Here is a 23,956-nt window from a genome sequence, read left to right as displayed (position 1 = left end):
GATGAAAAGAACTGTTTAATATTATTGGTATGCAGGAGGATTGCTTATGGTGTAGTTTCTAGATCTGCCTCAATGACGGTTATGACAGGATAGTGGTCGCTATACTCATTATAGGCTACTCCTTGGAGATGATATTGTGGAGATTGGATATTGAGCGATGTTTGGATTGCAGATCTGACAGCCAAATGCCTCTTGTCCGTAAAGACATAATCAAGATACTGTTGAGGATGATTTGGATCATTGTAACGTGCAATCTGATTGTTCTTTGGGTCATAGGTCCAAGCATGACCCTTGTAGGTTGTGGGTTGGTGCACATCCAACCGTGTCAACAAATCCTTGAACTCATTGGTGTCGCGATCAATGTTGAAGTCACCTGCCATGATCACTAACTCGTTTTTGGGGATATTGCGGGAATCGATGAAGCGACGCCAGGCATCCATGGCTTGGGCACGGTAACTTGCTGCTTCGCCCTGTCCACACTGACTGTCATCACTTTGTGTGTGTGTGCCAAAGACATGGATATTTGTCCCTTTGTAATCAAGGACAGCATACACAAACCCCTTATTTGATAATCTGAAAGTTTCAGAGAAAAAATAAAAATTGTTTATGTCAGAATACCAGACGGGATGAGCAAAATAAAGTATAACAGCAGAACTTCCTCTTTTGATCCTTACTTATCCCATCCACAGCCATGACTGAAAATGAATTGATGCTTCTGCTTGATGGGCCATTTGCTCATGATGGCCACACCACCGTTCTCAGGATAGACCCAAGAGTATTCGCCTGAAGTAGAATCCCACCCATTTTTGTTTCGTCCAAGAGTAGGGGTTTGATATGGGTCTGGGAAGAACGGTTTAAAAAAAAAAAAAAAAAAAAAAAAAGTTTAGTCTTATAAAAAGAGATACACAGAAATATTTCCAGTTTGCGTAAAAAAGAACACACTTACATTGAGAATTAAGGCCACTACGAAGGACGTCGCAAGCATTGTTGGCGAAACATTCTTGAATTACAACAACATCGTGATTCTTGACATAGTCCGCTTTTGCAATCAAATCTGCCCTAATTTCTAAAAAAAAAAAAAAAAAAAAAAATGAATGTCAGCTGGCGATAAGGTCGCATAAGGTGACCAAAACGATCATTGTCCCCACTTACTCTGTCCCCAATTAGGGTACAATGTTTCGCTCAAGAAGTAAACATTGTCGCTTAATACACTGATTGTCGCATTCTTGGCAGCTACAACAGCGGAAGGCAACATGACTGCGGCTGCGGCTGCTAGAGAGAAGAGAGTAGTTGTGATTTTCATGGTGTCTAATGGGCTTGTTTGTTAAAAAAAAAAAAAGCGGAGGAAGGAAGGATAAGGTAAGAGAGTTGAGACTCGTGAAGAAAAGATAGAAGAGTTGTTAAGGATAGCCCACCTTGGTTTTTATAGTATTATGACCCATTAGCGGATAGCATAATACCATCTGAAGATTAGTTTTTTCAATCAAAGTTACCTAAAAGATTTTCCGCATCCTACACAGAGCCGGCCATCTAAATCTATACATGCATTAAAGCAAGAATCAGCCGTACAAACGGTTCAGTGTGCTTTGCTAGCATGCAAACAAACCCACAAATGCTCCGATCTGCCTTCCCTGGTCTAGACACACTTTTTGTTTAATGGACGCGTTGTATGCTTGCCAACGAAGGAGCTTTCTCAATTCCATGACTAATCTTACAACCGCATTGGCATTGTCCAGCCTATCATCAACAAAACGCATAAAATGTTTGGTTTTATTGGAGGAGAGAACCAATGCACACCAACCCACATCATTTGCAGAGTACAAACATCTTGAATTCAGGGCACAAATTCTGAACTTTGTATTTCGGACAACAAATTCTTTTAAGCGTACGGTTGCACCATGACGTGGGAATGCAGGCCAAGTTGATTGGCCTCGGAGTATCCATGCATAATGACCGCGTGAGCCAGGGATTGGATTACAAAGAGGGAGAGCTGCCATCGGTTTCCCACGTCCCCATAGTACCCAGATCCACCATATTTATATATATATATGTATATATATATATATTATACATATGTATATACTCTTCTTATTGTAAAGAAAAATATTTTTTCAAATAAATAAATAAAAACTTAATGTTGAGTTCACTCAGAGGGGCCATGGTTTGTTGTACAGTTCCTGCCTTTGTGATCAGGATTAGAGTCAGGGGTTTGTGAAGATTTTATTAGTAAGAAAACGGCCCGGATATGTTAGCATCACTTGATTTTGCGCTAATGTAATGGAGTAAAGTGTGTGACAGGCCTTTGCAACTTGATTGGATATGAGCTCTGACAAACTCGCTAGCGGTTGTTCCTGATTCCAACGCTTGGACCGTTCATTGGCTCAGAATTCTGGCACGCGCCTAGCGCCCATGATATCTCAGGGCCAAAATATCTGAGATTTTACCTATGATATCTGGATATTGACAGAATGTATCAGTGGATGACATTGCAGAAACCATAAGCATAGCCCTACACACCTTTATACCATGCAATAGCTTGCTTTCTTCAGTTGAGTACTGAGATACACGCCATGTTGCTTCGTAGTCTATGCCCAATGCATATAAATAGCTTGTTCTGGTATTAGCGCTCAACGAAAGAATAATTTATCTGAGAAGTCTCGTCTCATGTTGCGGAGAGATAGGATGGCTGTACCTCAGCCGCTTCTGTTGAACTAGAATATAATGCGATATAATATACCGAAGGTAACGCTTTGTTAACAGCTACTACTGGCCCGACCGGGTATACTTCTATTCAAAACAGGATATTGAATCACTTGCACATGTTTGATGAGCACGTATAAAAAAGTATTGACTTATTCAATAAGTACAAAGCACAGTACATGTATACGATCTCCTTTCTTATTCCTAGCATAGAGAAAATCTATGGCTTGAGTCATAGTTGGCACGAGTTATTCTAAGCACTCAAAGCCATCCAGCCAGGGCAAGTGTGCTTTGCTGCTCATTGATTGGCAGGAAGGAAGGGACTTTGCGGCGGCCTTGTGAGGCAAATGGCGGTGCCAAAGACAAATATAGCCAACTGACAATGAAGCATAGCCTATCAACATCAGCTCATGTGACTGATGCCTAATAAAACTCTGCCTTTCCTTCGTTCTTTGCGACATTTTACTGCAGTCTATAGGTTTCGTTTCTCAGCAATTATGATGTGGAGCGTTAAAAAGAAAGGCCTGGAACCAACTCTAGACTGATTTAGTAAATTGCCACTAATTTAGGCTTCAAGTCCAAGATATTCACATATTCCTAAGGTCAAGGCTTATACTCTTCTCAGTCCTTGTATATTTTCGTTGTATTAGAGAAGCTTCAGCTTCCTATGATGGGCTATGTCTGGGCCTCTTCGCGACTCTAGTGATTAGAAGTACACAATGGATGGCAAGGTAAAAAGTATGAGGAAATAAAAATAAAAAAGAGAACAGGCACATGGATTGGCCCTCCTAAAAATAAAAATGCAAATTCATACCATAGACAATGAGGTGGCTGCGTTTAGATCAATGGAACATGGCCTATCTGCGAGATACATGATCGGGAGGAAGAGTAGGCCGTTGGAGGGAAAGCATGAAAGAACAAAAGCACTTTGAACATCAGTCTCATTGGCTATAGCTGCGAGCTGCGCGTACTTACTCATCTAGAACCCCTGAGAGTAACTATCAGGTACGTAAAGCTGGCTGCGCGGTCATGTCAATCTAGACGTTACAAAGAAGACAAAATCCATATAAAAGGGACGGGTTCCTCAGAGCAATTCTCAATCATCAACCAACACTCACAGCTCTTGCACTCTACTTGCTTTACCTACTTCTTTAACCTCCTTTTCTAGCCTACTTCTTCAACTCAACCTTCTCAGGTAAGCCTTATCTCCTGTTCCTGAGTACTGCGCTAGCAGGTTGCTCTATTGTCTTTGCTTTGCTTTGTTTTTTTTTTTTTTTTTTTTTTTTTTTTTTTTTTTTTTTTTTTGGCAGGCTGCCTCCCCTGTTAACGCTTCGTTATATCTGCGACTAATGAATAGGATGTATCAACCACTCGCTTTCTTGGCTACAGCCCTCGCAATCGTTAACGTGGCCATGGCTGCGCTTCTCCCTGATGGATACTACCGCATCTCCATCGATAACCGCTATATCACCACTAAAACAGGAGGCACCGGGTACTGGCCTGCCACTTACCAGGAGTCTCTGTCAGCTCCTGGCTATTATCAGGAATGGTATCTCCGTAACCATGCTGGTGACAAGGTCACTCTTTCTCCTCGCGGATACCACCAGCGATACCTCTCATTGAGCCGATCTGGTGCCAAGGAGTATGCTTACTTGGCTGTTAGTGGCACTAGCCAGAAGTGGACGCTCGAAAAGGCTGATGACGGCAAGTACAAGATCGTGTACCCAGTGAAGGTCCATGACAAGTGGCTCAATGTCGATGTCACTCCTGACACTGTATATCCCAAGCGCATTGCTCTCCTCTCCGATGGCAATCCCAGAGGCAAGCAGCCTTGGAACTTCACTCCTGTCCACTAGAGGCGAGCCTCTGACATCCTTTTGAAACTAAATGAAACCCTCAAAGGCCTTGTCCTAGATATTGAGGATAGTCTCGCTGCTGTTATAGTATTAAGTGTTTGAAAAAAAATAGAAATGAAAGTATGAACATAAAGGCAATAAAGCGATCAGATAGACCCTTTGTGCATTATACAGGATTCCCATGGAGTAAATAGTAAATATGCGACAATACAAAAAGGTCGTCTTACAAAGCGGAATCTGAGCAAGACTTGAAAACAATAAGCTCCTTTATCTGTAACTTTCATTTGCATTGGTACATATGACTTGAGGTAACTAGGAACACATGGACGCCAAGATGTAAAGTAAGCAATTTTACCGAGCACTGCTGACCTGCTTTGATCTATGGGCCCACAACTGGTTTTAATAGCCTTCCCAGCCAACTCGACTCCTGAGCAGGATAAAGGTAGCTTTCTGGCTCCTTTTCATCTGGGAAACTCGAGTACAAAAAGAAAGGGGTTCTTTCCGAAGAAGAAGGGAGTCCTCTCCTTTTTGCTTGCAGATGTAATCCTAGGTTACCATTACTGCTACAGCCAAAGTCAGGGTGTCATTGGAGGCTTAGTGAGAATGTCCATAGTCCTCTCCTTTAAAGCCATGGGGATTGTCCTTCACTCCTGCAGGCATGAATGAGTACATTTTTCATGATACATCGATGATTGAGTATACCTGCAAAACCTGTCTGTGATTGTCTGTGCAGGTTCTCCTGAATTCAGGCGGTGCATGTAAAATGAAGTCAAACTCAGCTCATGTCTAAGCTACTATGGTGATGGCACTCTTGTTCCTGTCTTGGTCAATGTCATGGCGGCACTCCTTCTTTTACCTTGATTTCTAGCAAAAGATGGTGGTTTTTAAATTTTATTTTTATTTTTGAAAATGAGCTAGCCATTTTAAAGTAATGTTTCTGTTATAAACACAAGTAGAAATGTGCTACCTTGGGAGAAAATAGAGGTGACATCACTAGGAGAGTCTAAGGATATTTTCCTTTTTTTTTTTATCTGTAGTCTGACACTCAACGAGCACCTCATATTAACAATATTATAAAAAAAATAAATAAAAAAAAAACTCTCAATATTTTCTACTATGACCATTGCCACGTTTAGTAACTTCTGGCAATTTATAGAACGCCGTACAGATCTCGCTTTATATACTTGACACTGTTGCCTAAATGGTATGACGACTTGTGAAGCTGATCGCATCCAACTATGACAAGCAAGTCAATAAATAAGATAGTGGCCTCTCAGTAATAGGAAGAAAAAAAAAGCTAGAAATAGTAACTGGTCTCGACAACCAACGAGTTCTGTAAGAAAAGAGAAACCTATTGAGGCACAGATATTTAAGGTGAGGCGGCGTAGTCTAAAAATAAGCCAATTCTCGGTAACAATGAGGTCTTTGCGTTCAGATCAGTTGGATATTTGGACCAGAAAAAAAAAGTAGATGTCAATAAGAGACGCCATGTCAACAATGCAAATTAATTGGCCAGATTTGTCGATCTTGCGTGACCTCAGCATTTTCCCGTACAAACGCCGCGTTAAATTTAGAGAAAGGAGGGCCCATTCATCACTCGTGATTTCTTTTTGCATGCCGTGTGTTTTGTGTAACATACCACGCGCTATTGCAGCTCTACGCCAAGGGTTCCTCGTACAGTATTACACATGAGGAAAAAAAAACATATATAAAAGCAAAGCTTACCCCTGTCCAACAACATATCTCTATCCCTCATACACATCCGCCCCACTACTTCAAGTCGACCTACCTCAAGGTGAGAATAAGTTTTTAGACCCTATTTCGTATACCATTACTTTTGTCATAAAAGCGTCCATTCAATCTAGTCCTCTGTACTCACAAAGCCTATATCTAATGAATAGTATGCACCAAGTCACCGTCTTATTGATTGCGATCCTTGCGATCATTAGTGTGGCCATTGCGGAGCCTTTGCTCCCTGACGGCTACTATCGTATTTGCAAAGGAAAGCACCGCTTGCCCAGAACATACCGCTACTTCACTGCTTACCCAAATGCTAATGTTGGCTCCGTGAGACTTGAGCCCAGAGATGAAGCTAAACTTCAAGTGTGGCGACTTCGCAACCATGGCAAAGGCAGGGTGTCCCTTGAAGTCTATGACAAGAACGCAGATAAGAGAAAATTCCTCTCGGAAGGAAGACCTGGCATCCTTCCAGGAGCGCATCTGGGTGTTATTGAAAAGCGACGAAAGTGGTTCTTTACCTCGGTTGGGGAAAACATTTGGACCAGATACATCCTCACTCACCCAATAAAGTACTACAACCAGACACTTGTTGCCAGCGAGGGCAACTCCCGTGACGAGGATATTAATAAGCCAAACTGGGTTACTTTTAGGGGTGAAGACCAAGAAGACTACACCAGGGAGTGGAGGTTTCTGAAAGCCGTCATCGACGATGACGAAGATGACAAGCACAACGATGACGAAGTTGACAAGCACAACGATGACGAAGATGACGAGTAAATAGTCGAAAGTTCAGACCAAGTCCTCAGTTCAGCTTCAGTTCAGCTTCGAAGGCAATTCTTCCATAACGCAGATATTTGTAACCTCTGAATTCTATTAAGTAAATAAAATATAAAAAAAAAAAAAAAAAAAAAAAAAAAAAAACTTGCCCTTGTTGTGATGACCTCGCGTGCCTGTTCCTTTAAACACAAAGGTTATACAGTAAATGGAGGATACCACACCAGTATAGAGACGGTGGTGCAGGCCAAAATGATTGATTCACTTAGTGGCGCCTGTGAGACTATTCGACTTGGTAATGTCAATAGGGGGAGGTGCTCCTTTTTTTTTTTAGATATTCCTGCATACTTCTTTCATCTTAGACTTTTCCTCAGCGCTATACTGCATATTGATCTTCTTCGTTGCATTGATTGTTTTTGAGCCAGTAGTCTTTGGCTGAACCGCTTACTACCGTAAATATAACAATGTTTCTCAGCCTGCCCCCCTAATGGACCTTGGTAATGTTCCATTTGGCTAGAATCTTTGAACTTGAATGGATGACATTGACAATGTCGTCATAGTGTGAATAGATGCCTCATGTGTGGCTAGAGAAAGAGCATGCTTGTTTGTAGCTCCATGTTGCACCGAAATCTACCTGTTGGCAACATACAATTTAACCACATCCTAAATACACATGTTGCTAGTACTATGGGGCATTTGCCTGATACCCTCTACCTCGGTCGTTTTGTTTAAAAATAGATCCCATGGCCTTGAGGGGCCTTGTAGTGAAAAAAAAAAAAAAAAAAAAAAAAAAAAGACTGTTAGCCTTATGTCCACCTCAGACATCGCTTGTTGCACTCCTGCACAATGCACTATAGTTGAATAGAAGAATACTTGGGACCTATAGCCGGGAATCAGTCTCTCCCCGAAACATCTATAAAAGCTTTTTAATGTATCGATCTATGAATGTGGTAACAATCAAGCAATGATCATAATCGAAATCGAAATCCAACAATCGTTCTTCATTGAGTGAGATAATATTCTCCCCACTGAGCGAATAAGGCGCTTCAATGTCTTCGCAAAGTGCTCTTCTAGTCTGCTTGTATGCGGTCCTGTCCATGGCTCTGTATCAACCGCACTTACTGGCTCATTATCACCTCCACCAGCCATCTGTTGGCTATGTGGTGGGCATGTGTTGGGTACATATAAATTTGTAGTCAAATCGTGGTCCGCACAGAGCTGGTTTGCGCCCCGCGTTTTACACCTGTAAGCTTATATATAACCAGGGATGTAACTAAATAATGCCCCCTACCAATCTTGACTGTTATTAAGGATATTGATTCCAAAGCATTTCAGAGGTTCTGCGATCTTTGCATGAAAAAAAGAAATTGCTAAATTATATTAGCCAATGATTGGCCAAAGCTAAAAGCCATAAAAGGACGTATTGTGGAGATTGTTAATAGACACTTCGAGCAAGTGTTTATTTAACCCAAAAATCCATCATTTTTGTATAATGTGTACCACGAGAAATAAAGAAAATAAACAAAGACTTCTCTACCCTGCAAATCTGATCTGCATCTACTCGAGCCAAAAGGATGGTATGGGTGGGACATACGTCAATGGCACCTCTGACAAAGTGAATAGGTCGTCCTTCGTAGACCATTCAGTGGGCCATTTTTTAGGGCAGCTAGTCCATGTGTTACCATCTCCTTGAAAAGCTGTCAAAAATGTTGGAAGAAGATCGGTGGCCGCGTTCACAGCTGCCAGTATCCACACTACTAGAGACCAGAGCACTGATGCCACTTTTGGTTAGTCTGTTACCAATTACAAAAGGTTTATTAAGTAGTAAGCTTATAATTGACAAAGACCTCTCTAAAAGAGAGATCGGTATGAGCCTCTACTTGAGATGTATAGAAAAAAATAAGCGGCCTTGTCAGTAACATCATATTTTATTTTTGCTAGTTTTTGCTAGTTTTTGCTTATGCTCAAGCAAGGTATCGACAGAGGACACTCAAAAAATTTTATTTGTACAGATGCTTTTGCAAGACATACAACGGAGAGCGCTACATTTTATTCTCCATGGATTTTATGAGGACCTTGCCAGGTCGGGACTCAAGTTGTCCTTCATTTTTCATAGCAGCCACTTCACCTTCTTGGCAGCCGCAGTTTTTTACGGTCGAACTTAGTATAAGATTTGGGCAGGAAAACTTATCATAGGGTATAATTAATGGCTTGTGGCAGCCAAGCGCTCATAGTGGTATTGCTTTTTGGTCCTTCAATGTCGACTCTTACTCCTTCATTGAATTCTAGCACGCCAGCACGTTGGAAGTTCACAAGTCATAAATATAATCACCCTTCGGGACGCCACCCAATAAGATTAGTTTGCAAAATTCGTAATTTAAAAAAAATTGTTTTCATTGCAAATTACAGTAACAATTCATTATCTCCCTTTTGCCAAACAATAGCCTGTGGCCGTCACTATGTTTGGCTACTATCTGTAAAGATCAAAGCCATCTGGAGTAAACAGTTTCCTGCCAGCCTTTCTCTCTACACGAAAAATATTGAGAGCAATATCCCAAGTTGTTTTCTCTGCAATTGACTTGATCTTCTCATAACACTCGTAGCAAATATTTAAATTTCCAGAATGAGGCATCTGTTTCTTCCATTCCTTCAATTCCTCCTCATTCAGAAAAAAGCCTTCAACCCAAGGAGTGTCGCAACCAGCGCATATGATCATCATCCTGGGCCTAGAGAGAGAGAAGTTTGTTAGGAGAACATTGGAAAATATTTATTTGAGTGTACAAGGGGAGTGAATTGTAATTTCATACCACTTGAGGTTTCTGAAAAATTTGATAAGGATCTAAAGGAAGTACATAAAGGTTGAGTTTATATTACCAAATGTGATTGCATTCCCTTGCTTTGCCTGCTTTACACATTTCTGATTACCTGTCATTATGCCTGTTCCTTTATTTAATTCTCTGACTCAATTCTCTGTCGATTTAGGAACAGGTCTAATATTTACTTTGATATGTTCATGTTTTCTTTATTTCTTACTTCGCCATGTTTGTGGACTATGTATTTTCTACTCTGCCATATATTGGCTCTTCCTGTTTTTTGCTTCGCCATGTTTATCTTCTCTTTGTGCTTTACCTAATGCATAACATTGGGAGCCGAAACCAAGTCTTACCGAAACCTTTTTCTAGCGAGTGGTAGGGAGTTGTCTTCGGCAAAGGAGTTATCTTCAACAGGAAGGGTCATCTTCACGTTTGTGTATTCTGAAGGTCAATGGTAAATGGTAATGGTGTAAGATTAAGAACTTATAATGTATAATACAATAAGTCAATAAAAAATCGAACAAAAAGTAGCGCGCCTTTGTCTTTGCACGGGTCTTTCGTTTTCATCTTCACCACCTTCAAAAGCGATACTTCGTGTGCGTATAGGCCTAGTACCATTTCGCGCTGAACCACTAGCAATGCTATTAAAGCAGTGAAAAGGGGAAAACTAAGGTTTTAATGTCTATTGATGAGAGAGCGGCAAAATCGAACCGTTGAAAATAAAACTCCCCTTTATTGCTTGGATATGCTCTTCAACTATACCCTAGGCAATGTTGTAAAATTTAGGGGCAGATGCGGTAGGAGATTTAGGTCGTTTTGGTGGATTGTGAAGCCGGTCACTTCCAGCTGCAGATAGATAAAATAATTCTAACACAATAAAAAGAACACACACACTACTCAAAGACTGAACGAGAACAGTCAGTACTCAAATGGCTCTTGTGTAAAAATAAGGAACAAGGAGCCAGATTTTCCTGAGCTGTTGCTCGTTAAATAGTTGGTGGCGAACTCTCTACACGTGACTAAAACTAAAACCAACTGCAACTGCAAACACTGCATTTATACGCTGTAGGAGGCTGGTTGGCGGTGCTTGCCCTCCGGGTAAGTAATAATGATGGGAGGCTAAAAAAGAATCAAAAACCAATGAAAAGCGCTTGAATATAAAATGAGGAACCTTTGTCTTTGAATTGACCCAACATCCTGTACATGGTTGCTGGTAGCGCTATTATAGTTATAGAAGATGTACATATAAGCTTAAGCTCAGCATGCGCCAACCACTGTGTCAAAAAAAAAAGTTCTCTACGACTGTTAAATTACTCTTCCTTATTTGGGCATGAGCTATGCACATGATTTGGACGACTGCATCCACTACAGACGTGGAGTGGAAGAAATTCGCTTGGTCTTTTTCGGCTTGATTTTCTAAAAAAAAAAAAAAAAAAAAAAAAAAAAACAATCGTAATTCTGTTAAATAGCTAGGGTGATTGATGTGTATCGCCTCAGTATGGTAAGTTCCCTATCCCTTTTTTGTAAGGGGGATTGTAGCCCTTCGTAGACTGATGGCGGGGTTCGAAGAGCGAACAGTCGTTCATGTGGAAGTGTGCGGGACGGTTGCTGGGGACCAACTTGTTGGAGTGAGTACCGTTAGGTCAAGGGACATTGCTGGTGTTAGTGCTCAAGGATAGACTAATTAATGTTAAGGAGGGAGACCTCATAGCTCGGATAAAATATAGCATAATATACCGAAGGTAGCGCTTTGTTAACAGCTATTACTGGCCCAACCGGGTATAGTTCTATTCAAAACAGGATATTGAATCACTCGCACATGCTTGATGAGCACGTATAAAAGAGTGTTGACTTGTTCAATAAGTACAGAGTATAGTACATGTATACAATCTCCTTTCTTATTCCTAGGATAGAGGAAATCTATGGCTTAAGCCATAGTTGGCACGAGTTATTTTAAGTACTTAAAGCCATCCAGCCAGGACAAATATTGGTTGGCAGGAAGGAAGGGACTTTGCGGCGGCCTTGTGAGGCAAATGGCGGTGCCAAAGACAAATACAGCCAACTGACAATGAAGCATAGCCTATCAACATCAGCTCATGTGACTGATGCCTAATAAAACTCTGCCTTTCCTTTGTTCTTTGCGACATTTTACTGCAGTCTATAGGTTTCGTTTCCCAGCAATTATGATGTGGGGTGTTAAAAAAGAAAGGTCTGGAACCAACTCTAGACTGATTTAGTAAATTGCCACTAATTTAGGCTTCAAGTCCAAGATATTCACATATTCCTGAGGTCAAGGCTTATACTCTTCTCAGTCCTTGTATATTTTCGTTGTATTAGAGAAGCCTCACCTTTCTATGATGGGCTATGTCTGGGCCTCTTCGCGACTCTAGTGATTAGAAGCACACGATGGATGACAAGGTAAAAAGTATGAAGAAATAAAAATAAAAAAGAGAACAGGCACATGGATTGGCCCTCCTAAAAATAAAAGTGCGAATTCACACTTTAGACAATGAAGTCGCTGCGTTTAGATCAATGAAACATGGCCTATCTGCGAGATACATCATCGGGAGGAAGAGTAGACCGTTGGAAGGAAAGCATGAAAGAACAAAGGCACTTTAAACATCAGTCTCATTGGCTATAGTTGCGAGCTGCGCGTACTTACTTATCTAGAACCCCTGGGAGTAACTATCAGGTACGTAAAGCTGGCTGCGCGGCCATGTCAATCTAGACGTTACAAAGAAGACAAAATCCATATAAAAAGGACGGGTTCCTCAGAGCAATCCTCAATCATCAACCAACGCTCACAGCTCTTGCACTCTACCTGTCTTACCTACTTCTTTAGCCTCCTTCTCTAGCCTACTTCTTCAACTCAACCTTTTCAGGTAAGCCTTCTTACCTGATCCTGAGCACCGCTCTGACAGGGGTTTGTCGTTATATTTTCTTTTAACGGACTATATCTCATGCTAACGCTTTGCTATGTCTGCGACTATTGAATAGGATGTATCAACCACTCGCTTTCTTGGCTACAGCCCTCGCAATCGTTAACGTGGCCGTGGCTGCGCTTCTCCCTGATGGATACTACCGCATCTCCATCGATAACCGCTATATCACCACTAAAACAGGAGGCACCGGGTACTGGCCTGCCACTTACCAGGAGTCTCTGTCAGCTCCTGGCTATTATCAGGAATGGTATCTCCGTAACCATGCTGGTGACAAGGTCACTCTTTCTCCTCGCGGATACCACCAGCGATACCTCTCATTGAGCCGATCTGGTGCCAAGGAGTATGCTTACTTGGCTGTTAGTGGCACTAGCCAGAAGTGGACGCTCGAAAAGGCTGATGACGGCAAGTACAAGATCGTGTACCCAGTGAAGGTCCATGGCAAGTGGCTCAATGTCGATGTCACTCCTGACACTGTATATCCCAAGCGCATTGCTCTCCTCTCCGATGGCAATCCCAGAGGCAAGCAGCCTTGGAACTTCACTCCTGTCCACTAGAGGCGAGCCTCTGACATCCTTTTGAAACTAAATGAAACCCTCAAAGGCCTTGTCCTAGATATTGAGGATAGTCTCGCTGCTGTTATAGTATTAAGTGTTTGAAAAAAAATAGAAATGAAAGTATGAACATAAAGGCAATAAAGCGATCAGATAGACCCTTTGTGCATTATACAGGATTCCCATGGAGTAAATAGTAAATATGCGACAATACAAAAAGGTCGTCTTACAAAGCGGAATCTGAGCAAGACTTGAAAACAATAAGCTCCTTTATCTGTAACTTTCATTTGCATTGGTACATATGACTTGAGGTAACTAGGAACACATGGACGCCAAGATGTAAAGTAAGCAATTTTACCGAGCACTGCTGACCTGCTTTGATCTATGGGCCCACAACTGGTTTTAATAGCCTTCCCAGCCAACTCGACTCCTGAGCAGGATAAAGGTAGCTTTCTGGCTCCTTTTCATCTGGGAAACTCGAGTACAAAAAGAAAGGGGTTCTTTCCGAAGAAGAAGGGAGTCCTCTCCTTTTTGCTTGCAGATGTAATCCTAGGTTACCATTACTGCTACAGCCAAAGTCAGGGTGTCATTGGAGGCTTAGTGAGAATGTCCATAGTCCTCTCCTTTAAAGCCATGGGGATTGTCCTTCACTCCTGCAGGCATGAATGAGTACATTTTTCATGATACATCGATGATTGAGTATACCTGCAAAACCTGTCTGTGATTGTCTGTGCAGGTTCTCCTGAATTCAGGCGGTGCATGTAAAATGAAGTCACAACTCAGCTCATGTCTAAGCTACTATGGTGATGGCACTCTTGTTCCTGTCTTGGTCAATGTCATGGCGGCACTCCTTCTTTTACCTTGATTTCTAGCAAAAGATGGTGGTTTTTTTAATTTTTATATTCATTTATGAGAATTAGCTAGCCAAGGTGCTGGTTTAAAAAATCATAGTTTTCAAAATAGTGCTACTATTATGAACAGACATAGATATGTGTTATATTGGGCACTGATTGCGAATGGAAATGGGGTGAGGGTCTGAGGGCCTTTTCTTTTCTTTTCTTTCTTTTTTGCTTTTCATAGCCTGAGCGCTTCATGTCGCCCGAATTGGCAACATTGCTTCCGCCATACTAGATGATATCAATGATGATGATAATAAGCTCTCAATACTACTCTACCATGACCGTTATCGTGTTTAGTAGTTTCTAAGGAATCAATCACAAAGTCTGCGAGCATAGTGATTAGTCTCAACAATCAATGAGCTCTGTAAGGAAAGAGAAGAAGTGTTGAGTCAATCAGATATTGGTGGTGATAGTAGTCCAATTGAGGTAAGAAACGGCGCAATCTAAAAATAAGCTAACTCTTGGTTACAATGAGGTCTTTACGTTCATATCAATTGTTTCACAAAGCTTATATATTATGTATTGGCCGTTGCTTTAAGCATTTGGACCAAAGAAAAAACCACCGAAGAAAAAAGATACATATCAATAAGTGACGCCGTGTCAACAATGCATTCCAATTGGCCAAATGTGTCGACCTTGCGTTAAATTTAGAGGTAGGAAGAGCTACATGTCATATTGTCAGATTGATTTGCGACTTTCCTTTTACATGCTATGCACTATATGTCATATACCACGCGCGACAGCTCTATGCCAAGAGTGCCTAAATCGTATAAAAGCAAAGCTTTCCCCCGTTCAGCAGCACCTCTCCACCCTCTAACACACATTCAATTCTGCCTCGCTTCCTCAAGCCTATACTCGTCTACCCTAACCACTACTTCAAGTCTATCTTTTCTCAAGGTGTGGATAAGCTTTTGAACAATATTTCCTATGCCTTTACTTTTATAATAAAAGTATCCATTCAATCTGTCCATCTGCACTCACTAAGTCTACATCCAATGAATAGTATGCATCAAATTACCATCTTATTGATTGCGATTATTGCGGTCATTAGTGTGGCCGCTGCAAAGCCCTTGCTTCCTGATGGCTACTATCGTATTTACAAAGGGAACCACCGCGTTCCCTCCAGAAACCGTTACTTCACTGCTTACCTAGATGCTAGAACTGGCTCTGTGAGAATCGAAACCAAAAATGATGATGAGCTTCAAGTGTGGCGGCTCCGCAACCATGGCAAAGGCCAAGTATCCCTTCAAGTTTATAACGAGGACGCAGACGAGAGAAAGTATCTCTCAGAGGGAAGGTCTGGGGCTCTTCCAGGAGCACATCTTGGTGTCACTGAAAAGCGACAAAAGTGGTTCATCACCAAGGTCGGAGTAAGCTTATATACCAGATATATGCTCGCTCACCCAAGAAAGGTCAATAACCAAACGCTTATTGTGAGTGAAAGCAACACCTATGACGAGGATATTGGCAAGCCAAACTGGGTTTCTTTTAGGTATCAAGGCCAAACAAACTATACTCAAGCTTGGAAGTTTGCGAGAGTCTACCCTGACGACGATGACAGCGACGACAAGCACAATGATGACGGCGAAGACGACAAGTAAATTGTCGAAAATTCAGGCCAGGCGCTCTGATTAGCTTCAATTCATCTTTGAAGGCAATTCCTTCTTCATTGCAAATATTTGTAGCCTCTCGTTTCTATTAAATAAATAAAATTATAAAAAAATTAAGGTCGTCTTCGTTGAGATGACAACGTGTATGCAATGCAAAAGCTAGACAGCAAACGGGTGAAACCAATCTAGTAGAAAGGCGATTATGGTTTAGGTCACAATGGCCAAATTGCTTGGCGGCTACTGTGCGACTATTTGACTTGAATAATGCCAATAAGAGGAGATGCTCCCCTTGTTGTTTAAAAAGTTTGCCACTTTAGCCTTATCGGTAGTATTATGCTGCATATTGGATTTCGTTGCATGGATTATGCTTGGGCCGGTAGTCATTGACCAAGCTGCTTGTTACCGCCAGTGTAACCAGCGATCCTTCTTATCCCATAGTTTCGTTTCCTCAGACTGTCTCCCCTGATGGGCCTGGTGTTGTTCTATTTGACTAGAGTCTTTTGACTTGGATCCCGCTGATCCGTGTTGCGCCAGAAGCTTGCTGCTGGCAAGGCACAGTCCATTCACATTTTGAATACTCCTGCCGATAGCACTATGAGCCGTCTGTCTGATGCCCTCAACCTTGGTTGCTTTGTAAAATATATATCTCATGGCCCTTAGGGCCCTTGTAATAACAATAATAATAATCTGTTTGTCTTATACTCTTCAGCATATCTTGTTGCCCTCCTACACAATGCATCACATATGAATAGAAGTATAATTGGGTCCTGTAGCCAGGAAGCAGCCTTCTTTCTAAGCATTCTACGAAAGCGCCCCAATGAATCAATCTATGAACAGGGTAACAATCAAACTCTGATTAAACTCTAGGCCCCACAATCGTCCTTTACTGTGTGAGGTAATTGTACTTCCCATCGTGGTAAATAGGATATTTCAACGACCCTATTTATAGGCCCTTCGAGTCCGCTGGATGCAGTGCTGTTCCTGATTTCGCATCTATCGCACTTACCGACCCATCATCGTCTCCATCAGCCAACTGCCAGTTACATGGTGGAAATGTGCTGGGCATACATTAATCTGTAGCCATATTGCGGGCTGTAACAGAATTCATGCGTACCTTGCGCCCTATACTTATAAGATTGTATATCAATAGCCGTAGCTGCAATTTATTGCTGTATTTCAACAACTGAATGTCTATACAATATGAGTCCCGAGTGGCTCTTCATATATTTCCTCCATAATGGGGGTTCCATGGCCGAGCTGTCTAAGCTTGAGTCATGTTATTTCCATCATACGAAACAATTAAGTCGTCACAGAGCGAGAGTGTCATATATACTGCCATCGCATAGTGGCTTTATAGGGTCTAATGAGCCGGTTTTAGGCTTCGGTACTATTTAGTAAACATTACATATTTGTCGTCTTGGCTCAGTGAGGACTTGAAAGACGCGAATTGCAGGCCTTCAAATGGAACTAAAAATGGTGACGAAGAAGGAGGAAGATATTTATATATGGCTCTAACTCCTAGATAATAAGCTAAAGTCGTGATGCTACTCGACCTGACTAGTTATAGTGATAGCTCCAAGCTTCAAGGCAAAATAAATCTTGACTGGAGGCAAAAGTTCGACATAGCAAACTCTGAATGGCATCATTAAAGTGCTGTAAATGCTCGATGTGAAACACTTTTTATAAAATAATTCTTCAGATCTATTTGCTTTTATGTGCTAATAAAAACTATATCCTGGATTTTCAGTCAGTTAGAAATGTACGATCTGCTGTAGTGAAAGTAGGTAACACAATCCATGCGATAAAGAAGATCAACATGTAGTATGGTGCTGACGATAAGGCTGAAGTGGTAAACTGTTTAAAGGAGAGAAGGAGACATCTCATCCTATTGACATTGCTCAAGCCAAGTAGTCTCACAGTAATCGCCAAGTAAAAGCATACATCGCGGCCTAAATCATCATCGCCTTGCTACTAATGTGATGCTTTGCCTTTGTGCACAATATGAGCGAGTACGCGTGGTCATCTCATCAAGTCGAAATCACTCTGTGCCTTTTTTATATTTTTAGCTTTATCTTTATAGATCCAACAGAAATAAGAGACTACAGATATCTGCGTTGAAGAAATAATTGCTTTTGGAGCTGAACTAAGAGTTTGGTCTGGATCTTTGGCCATCTACTTGTCGCCTTCGTGCTTATCGTCTCCGTTGTCGCCATCAGGGTAGACTCTCCAAAACATCCAGGCATGAGTGTAACCTTCTTGGCCTTCATATCTAAAGGAAACCCGGTTCGGTTTATTAATGTCATCGTCATAGGTGTTGCTTTCACTCACGATAAGCGTTTGGTTATTGAACTTCCTCGGGTGAGTGAGTGCGTATCTTGTGTAAGCACCTCTCCCAACCCTGGTAATGAACCATTTTTGGCGCTTTTCAGTAACACCTAGATATGCTCCTGGAAGGGCTCCAAATCTTCCTTCCGAAAGGTATTTGCTCTCATCTGCATCTTCATCGTAGACTTCAAGGGACACTTTGCCGTTGTCATGATTGCGGAGTCGCCATACTTGAAGTTCATCTTCATTTTTGAGCTCAATCTTCACAGAGCCAGTCCTGTCATCTGGATAAGCAGTGAAGTAACGGTGCTTGGAGGGCACGCGGTGGTTTCCCTTGTAAATACGGTAGTAGCCATTTGGAAGCAAGGGTTCTGCAATGACCACACTAATGATCGCAAAGATCGCAACCAATAAGGCGACGGCTTGATGCATACTACTCGTTGAGCGCAGACTTAGTGAGCACTGAGGAATAGAATGGATGGATGGACTCACGATAAAAGTAAAAGCATACAAAATACTTATTCTCACCTTGAGGTAGGGTAAATTTAGGAAATGGTAGTATAGGGCAGGCTAGAGTGTAGGCTTGAGGGAGTAAGGCAGGCTTGAATGTGTGCAAGTGGATAGAGAGATGTTGCCGTATGAAGGAAAGCTTTGCTTTTATAGACTTTTTTTTATTATTTTTTTTTTTCGATTTCATGTGTATTGTACGAGGTACTCTTGGCAACAGCGCGTGGTATGATGCACACAATACACGACATACAAAAAGGAAAGCCTCAGATCAGTCCGAAGAATGATGAGTGGCCCCTTCTACGTCTAAATTTAACGAAGGTCAACATATTTGGCCAATTGGTATGCATTGTTGATACGGTGCCCCTTTACTGACACGTCTTTTTTTTTCCCTTCAGTGATTTCTTTTTTATTTTCTGAAGTTCATATGCTTGGAGCAACGGCTAATACATAATATATAAGCTTTGTGAAACAATTGATATGAACGTAAAGACCTCATTGTAACCAAGAGTTAGCTTATTTTTAGATTGCGCCGTTTCTTACCTCAATTGGACTACTATCACCACCAATATCTGATTGACTCAACACTTCTTCTCTTTCCTTACAGAGCTCATTGATTGTTGAGACTAATCACTATGCTCGCAGACTTTGTGATTGATTCCTTAGAAACTACTAAACACGATAACGGTCATGGTAGAGTAGTATTGAGAGCTTATTATCATCATCATTGATATCATCTAGTATGGCGGAAGCAATGTTGCCAATTCGGGCGACATGAAGCGCTCAGGCTATGAAAAGCAAAAAAGAAAGAAAAGAAAAGAAAAGGCCCTCAGACCCTCACCCCATTTCCATTCGCAATCAGTGCCCAATATAACACATATCTATGTCTGTTCATAATAGTAGCACTATTTTGAAAACTATGATTTTTTAAACCAGCACCTTGGCTAGCTAATTCTCATAAATGAATATAAAAATTAAAAAAACCACCATCTTTTGCTAGAAATCAAGGTAAAAGAAGGAGTGCCGCCATGACATTGACCAAGACAGGAACAAGAGTGCCATCACCATAGTAGCTTAGACATGAGCTGAGTTGTGACTTCATTTTACATGCACCGCCTGAATTCAGGAGAACCTGCACAGACAATCACAGACAGGTTTTGCAGGTATACTCAATCATCGATGTATCATGAAAAATGTACTCATTCATGCCTGCAGGAGTGAAGGACAATCCCCATGGCTTTAAAGGAGAGGACTATGGACATTCTCACTAAGCCTCCAATGACACCCTGACTTTGGCTGTAGCAGTAATGGTAACCTAGGATTACATCTGCAAGCAAAAAGGAGAGGACTCCCTTCTTCTTCGGAAAGAACCCCTTTCTTTTTGTACTCGAGTTTCCCAGATGAAAAGGAGCCAGAAAGCTACCTTTATCCTGCTCAGGAGTCGAGTTGGCTGGGAAGGCTATTAAAACCAGTTGTGGGCCCATAGATCAAAGCAGGTCAGCAGTGCTCGGTAAAATTGCTTACTTTACATCTTGGCGTCCATGTGTTCCTAGTTACCTCAAGTCATATGTACCAATGCAAATGAAAGTTACAGATAAAGGAGCTTATTGTTTTCAAGTCTTGCTCAGATTCCGCTTTGTAAGACGACCTTTTTGTATTGTCGCATATTTACTATTTACTCCATGGGAATCCTGTATAATGCACAAAGGGTCTATCTGATCGCTTTATTGCCTTTATGTTCATACTTTCATTTCTATTTTTTTTCAAACACTTAATACTATAACAGCAGCGAGACTATCCTCAATATCTAGGACAAGGCCTTTGAGGGTTTCATTTAGTTTCAAAAGGATGTCAGAGGCTCGCCTCTAGTGGACAGGAGTGAAGTTCCAAGGCTGCTTGCCTCTGGGATTGCCATCGGAGAGGAGAGCAATGCGCTTGGGATATACAGTGTCAGGAGTGACATCGACATTGAGCCACTTGCCATGGACCTTCACTGGGTACACGATCTTGTACTTGCCGTCATCAGCCTTTTCGAGCGTCCACTTCTGGCTAGTGCCACTAACAGCCAAGTAAGCATACTCCTTGGCACCAGATCGGCTCAATGAGAGGTATCGCTGGTGGTATCCGCGAGGAGAAAGAGTGACCTTGTCACCAGCATGGTTACGGAGATACCATTCCTGATAATAGCCAGGAGCTGACAGAGACTCCTGGTAAGTGGCAGGCCAGTACCCGGTGCCTCCTGTTTTAGTGGTGATATAGCGGTTATCGATGGAGATGCGGTAGTATCCATCAGGGAGGAGTGCAGCCACGGCCACGTTGACGATTGCGAGGGCTATAGTCAAGAAAGCGAGTGGTTGATACATCCTATTCAATAGTCGCAGATATAACGAAGCGTTAACAGGGGAGGCAGCCTGCCAAAAAAAAAAAAAAAAAAAAAAAAAAAAAACAAAGCAAAGCAAAGACAATAGAGCAACCTGCTAGCGCAGTACTCAGGAACAGGAGATAAGGCTTACCTGAGAAGGTTGAGTTGAAGAAGTAGGCTAGAAAAGGAGGTTAAAGAAGTAGGTAAAGCAAGTAGAGTGCAAGAGCTGTGAGCGTTGGTTGATGATTGAGAATTGCTCTGAGGAACCCGTCCTTTTTATATGGATTCTGTCTTCTTTGTAACGTCTAGATTGACATGACCGCGCAGCCAGCTTTACGTACCTGATAGTTACTCTCAGGGGTTCTAGATAAGTAAGTACGCGCAGCTCGCAACTATAGCCAATGAGACTGATGTTCAAAGTGCTTTTGTTCTTTCATGCTTTCCCTCCAACGGTCTACTCTTCCTCCCGATCATGTATCTCGCAGATAGGCCATGTTTCATTGATCTAAACGCAGCCACCTCATTGACTACGGTATGAATTTGCATTTTTATTTTTAGGAGGGCCAATCCATGTGCCTGTTCTCTTTTTTATTTTTATTTCTTCATACTTTTTACCTTGTCATCCATCGTGTGCTTCTAATCACTAGAGTCGCGAAGAGGCCCAGACATAGCCCATCATAGAAAGGTGAGACTCCTCTAATACAACGAAAATATATAAAGGCTGAGAAAGAATAAGCCTTGATCTAAGGAATATGTGGATATCTTGGACTTGAAGCCTAAATTAGCAGCAATTTGCTAAATCAGTTTAGAGTTGGTTCCAGACCTTTTCCATTTAACGCCCTACATCATGATTGCTGGGAAGCGAGATTTATGGACTGCAATAAAATGTCGCAGGGAGCAGGAAATTGAGGCAAGGGCAGATTTGGGTGAATCTATTTGACAACCCGGGTTGTCACTCTTATTTGACAGCCCCCCCCTAATTTAGCAATCACATCGGCTTATTTGGCAACCCAGGTCTTCAATTTTCACTTTTTTGTTATTTGACAACCCGGGTTGTCAAAAAAAGAAGAAAAATTGTCTTTTTCAACCTGTCACATGACAAGTCTTCACCCTCTTGTACTTATGGAGGGCCTTTCTCAGCTGGATTTCTAAAATGGTGGCAACACTCCATTATCATGACTGTGGTTATAGCTCTCTTTTTTTTCCTTTCCGCGTCTTACGCATGCGCCATCAAGCGTCGCAAAACCACTCCGAATTTATGCATGCTTATTTATCCAAAAAAACCCCTTAGTGCATGTTACCCGTATAGGCACATTTTCTATAAAAGCAAACCCTTGTTTTAGAAATCAGTTGTAATAAAAAAACAACACCTCGTAACCAAAAAAAAAAAGTTTGTTATTTGATGGAAGCTTTTAGATTGCTGGAGGGATTTCATGTTGCTGAGGGATAGCAATAGAAACGATTTTCACATAATAATCTTGCCAATAAAAAAAGGGTTGTCAAATAACAGTGAGCTTGGGGTTGTCAAATTAGATATTTTACTATTTGGCAACCCGGGTTGTCACGCAAAGAAAAAAAATTGAGAAAAATAATTAAGGGGGGGGTTGTCAAATAAGAGTGACAACCCGGGTTGTCAAATAGATTAATTCGGCAGATTTTATTAAGCATCAGTCACATGAGCTGATATTGATAGGCTATACTTCATTGTCAGTTGGCTATATTTGTCTTTGGCACCGCCATTTGCTTCACAAGGTCGAAGTTCCTTCCTTCCTGCCAATCAATGAGCAGCAAAGCACACTTGCCCTGGCTGGATGGCTTTGAGTGCTTAAAATAACTCATGTCAACTACAACTTAAGCCATAGATTCCCTCTATCTCAAGAATAAAAAGGAAATGGTATACATGTACTGCACTTTGCGCTTATTGAATAGGCCCTTGCTTTTTTATACGTGCTCGGCCAGCATGTGCAAGTGATTCAATATCCTGTTTTGAAAGAACTACATCAGTAGTAGCTTTAACAAAGCACTGCCTTCGATATGTATATGTTTCATTTGTTTCAGCTATGAGGTTTCTCCTCAACATTAACTAATTTACCTTTGAACGTTAACACCAGCAATGTCAATAGATTAATTCGCCTCTAGGAGGTGTAGGTAAGAATACACTGCTGGAATTTACTCTATTTTTATTTTATATTATTTTTATTTATTTCTTTGAATAAAACAGGTCATGGAAGTATTCCAGCTTCTAACAGCCGCTATCAAGGCTGCGAAGGATTATGAGGCTGGATAATTGAGTACTCAATCACTCAGTTCAGTAATCATTTATAATCTCTCACCTACCAAAAGGGTATGCCACCAACTACTCATTGTTATCATGGGACATCGTTTGTATCTCCTAGACATCAACAATTTCCACAACACGTCCCTCTATAAGATTTGACTATGGCCAATCATTGGCTAACCTAATTTGATTTTTTTTTTTTTTTTTTTTTTCTTGTGAATCTTGGGGTGCATAGATCGCAGAATTTTCTGAAACGTCTTGGAATCCATGAAGATACAACATCCCTAATTGCAGTCAAGGTTGGTGGTAGATGAGATCTTGGAGGATATGCCCAAGGCTGTAGTTTGGATTCTGACCGCATTTCTAAAACTATATGAAGAAAGGGATATGGTTAGGCTTCGTCAGGTAAAAAAAAAAAAAAAAAAAAAAAAGTGTGTATTAATTAGACTCATCGCGCTTTATGGGCACATGCAATTTAGCTGTCATGATTCTCTTCATCTAGTACTACAAAATTGATCCCAAGGTGACAGAGCATAAGGATATTTTGAACTGGATAATCGGAGCAATGGCAATGAAGAATATTCAATAGTGATAAAAGA

General features: G+C 41.4%; 10 protein-coding genes across 10 annotated transcripts; 6 read left to right on the top strand and 4 right to left on the bottom strand.

The window, feature by feature from the left end:
* Nucleotides 1-32: 32 nt before the first annotated feature.
* Nucleotides 33-1,303, bottom strand: BCR41DRAFT_421747 (beta toxin; the record flags this gene model as incomplete). The annotated part of the gene is made up of 4 exons (XM_022030074.1): nt 33-573; nt 675-840; nt 947-1,066; nt 1,153-1,303. The coding sequence occupies 4 exons, from the start codon at nt 1,301-1,303 to the stop codon at nt 45-47; spliced, it is 966 nt and encodes a 321-aa protein (XP_021881917.1). The 3' UTR covers nt 33-44.
* Nucleotides 1,304-1,589: 286 nt separating this feature from the next.
* Nucleotides 1,590-1,997, bottom strand: BCR41DRAFT_370339 (hypothetical protein; the record flags this gene model as incomplete). Its single annotated transcript, XM_022026525.1, has 1 exon — nt 1,590-1,997. One exon carries the CDS (start codon nt 1,995-1,997, stop codon nt 1,590-1,592), a length of 408 nt encoding a protein of 135 aa, XP_021881916.1.
* A 1,814-nt stretch (nt 1,998-3,811) lies between these two features.
* BCR41DRAFT_49801 (hypothetical protein) lies at nt 3,812-4,688 on the top strand. The gene is made up of 2 exons (XM_022030878.1): nt 3,812-3,895; nt 4,058-4,688. The coding sequence occupies exon 2, from the start codon at nt 4,059-4,061 to the stop codon at nt 4,554-4,556; it is 498 nt and encodes a 165-aa protein (XP_021881915.1). The 5' UTR covers nt 3,812-3,895; nt 4,058; the 3' UTR covers nt 4,557-4,688.
* A 1,619-nt stretch (nt 4,689-6,307) lies between these two features.
* On the top strand, nt 6,308-7,174 carry BCR41DRAFT_421745 (hypothetical protein). The gene is made up of 2 exons (XM_022030073.1): nt 6,308-6,351; nt 6,458-7,174. Exon 2 carries the CDS (start codon nt 6,459-6,461, stop codon nt 7,071-7,073), a length of 615 nt encoding a protein of 204 aa, XP_021881914.1. The 5' UTR covers nt 6,308-6,351; nt 6,458; the 3' UTR covers nt 7,074-7,174.
* A 1,602-nt stretch (nt 7,175-8,776) lies between these two features.
* On the top strand, nt 8,777-9,266 carry BCR41DRAFT_370336 (hypothetical protein; the record flags this gene model as incomplete). The annotated part of the gene is made up of 2 exons (XM_022026524.1): nt 8,777-8,894; nt 9,022-9,266. The coding sequence occupies 2 exons, from the start codon at nt 8,777-8,779 to the stop codon at nt 9,264-9,266; spliced, it is 363 nt and encodes a 120-aa protein (XP_021881913.1).
* Nucleotides 9,267-9,917: 651 nt separating this feature from the next.
* On the top strand, nt 9,918-10,250 carry BCR41DRAFT_49792 (hypothetical protein). Its single transcript, XM_022030877.1, has one exon. The coding sequence runs from the start codon at nt 10,004-10,006 to the stop codon at nt 10,208-10,210; it is 207 nt and encodes a 68-aa protein (XP_021881912.1). The 5' UTR covers nt 9,918-10,003; the 3' UTR covers nt 10,211-10,250.
* A 2,459-nt stretch (nt 10,251-12,709) lies between these two features.
* BCR41DRAFT_386149 (hypothetical protein) lies at nt 12,710-13,531 on the top strand. The gene is made up of 2 exons (XM_022027763.1): nt 12,710-12,765; nt 12,881-13,531. The coding sequence occupies exon 2, from the start codon at nt 12,882-12,884 to the stop codon at nt 13,377-13,379; it is 498 nt and encodes a 165-aa protein (XP_021881911.1). The 5' UTR covers nt 12,710-12,765; nt 12,881; the 3' UTR covers nt 13,380-13,531.
* Nucleotides 13,532-15,094: 1,563 nt separating this feature from the next.
* On the top strand, nt 15,095-15,959 carry BCR41DRAFT_352632 (hypothetical protein). The gene is made up of 2 exons (XM_022023990.1): nt 15,095-15,172; nt 15,279-15,959. The coding sequence occupies exon 2, from the start codon at nt 15,280-15,282 to the stop codon at nt 15,874-15,876; it is 597 nt and encodes a 198-aa protein (XP_021881910.1). The 5' UTR covers nt 15,095-15,172; nt 15,279; the 3' UTR covers nt 15,877-15,959.
* A 1,470-nt stretch (nt 15,960-17,429) lies between these two features.
* BCR41DRAFT_370333 (hypothetical protein) lies at nt 17,430-18,642 on the bottom strand (the record flags this gene model as incomplete). Its single annotated transcript, XM_022026523.1, has 2 exons — nt 17,430-17,538; nt 18,062-18,642. The coding sequence occupies 2 exons, from the start codon at nt 18,640-18,642 to the stop codon at nt 17,430-17,432; spliced, it is 690 nt and encodes a 229-aa protein (XP_021881909.1).
* Nucleotides 18,643-20,426: 1,784 nt separating this feature from the next.
* BCR41DRAFT_49771 (hypothetical protein) lies at nt 20,427-21,312 on the bottom strand. The gene is made up of 2 exons (XM_022030876.1): nt 21,231-21,312; nt 20,427-21,081 (listed from the first exon to the last, which is right to left on the bottom strand). The coding sequence occupies exon 2, from the start codon at nt 21,078-21,080 to the stop codon at nt 20,583-20,585; it is 498 nt and encodes a 165-aa protein (XP_021881908.1). The 5' UTR covers nt 21,081; nt 21,231-21,312; the 3' UTR covers nt 20,427-20,582.
* Nucleotides 21,313-23,956: the final 2,644 nt, after the last annotated feature.

Source organism: Lobosporangium transversale (genome assembly GCF_002105155.1).
Source record: "Lobosporangium transversale strain NRRL 3116 chromosome Unknown BCR41scaffold_16, whole genome shotgun sequence".
NCBI classification, from domain to species: domain Eukaryota; kingdom Fungi; phylum Mortierellomycota; class Mortierellomycetes; order Mortierellales; family Mortierellaceae; genus Lobosporangium; species Lobosporangium transversale.
The sequence above is the reverse complement of the archived record's forward strand: the minus strand, read 5'-3'. Positions and strand labels throughout refer to the sequence as shown.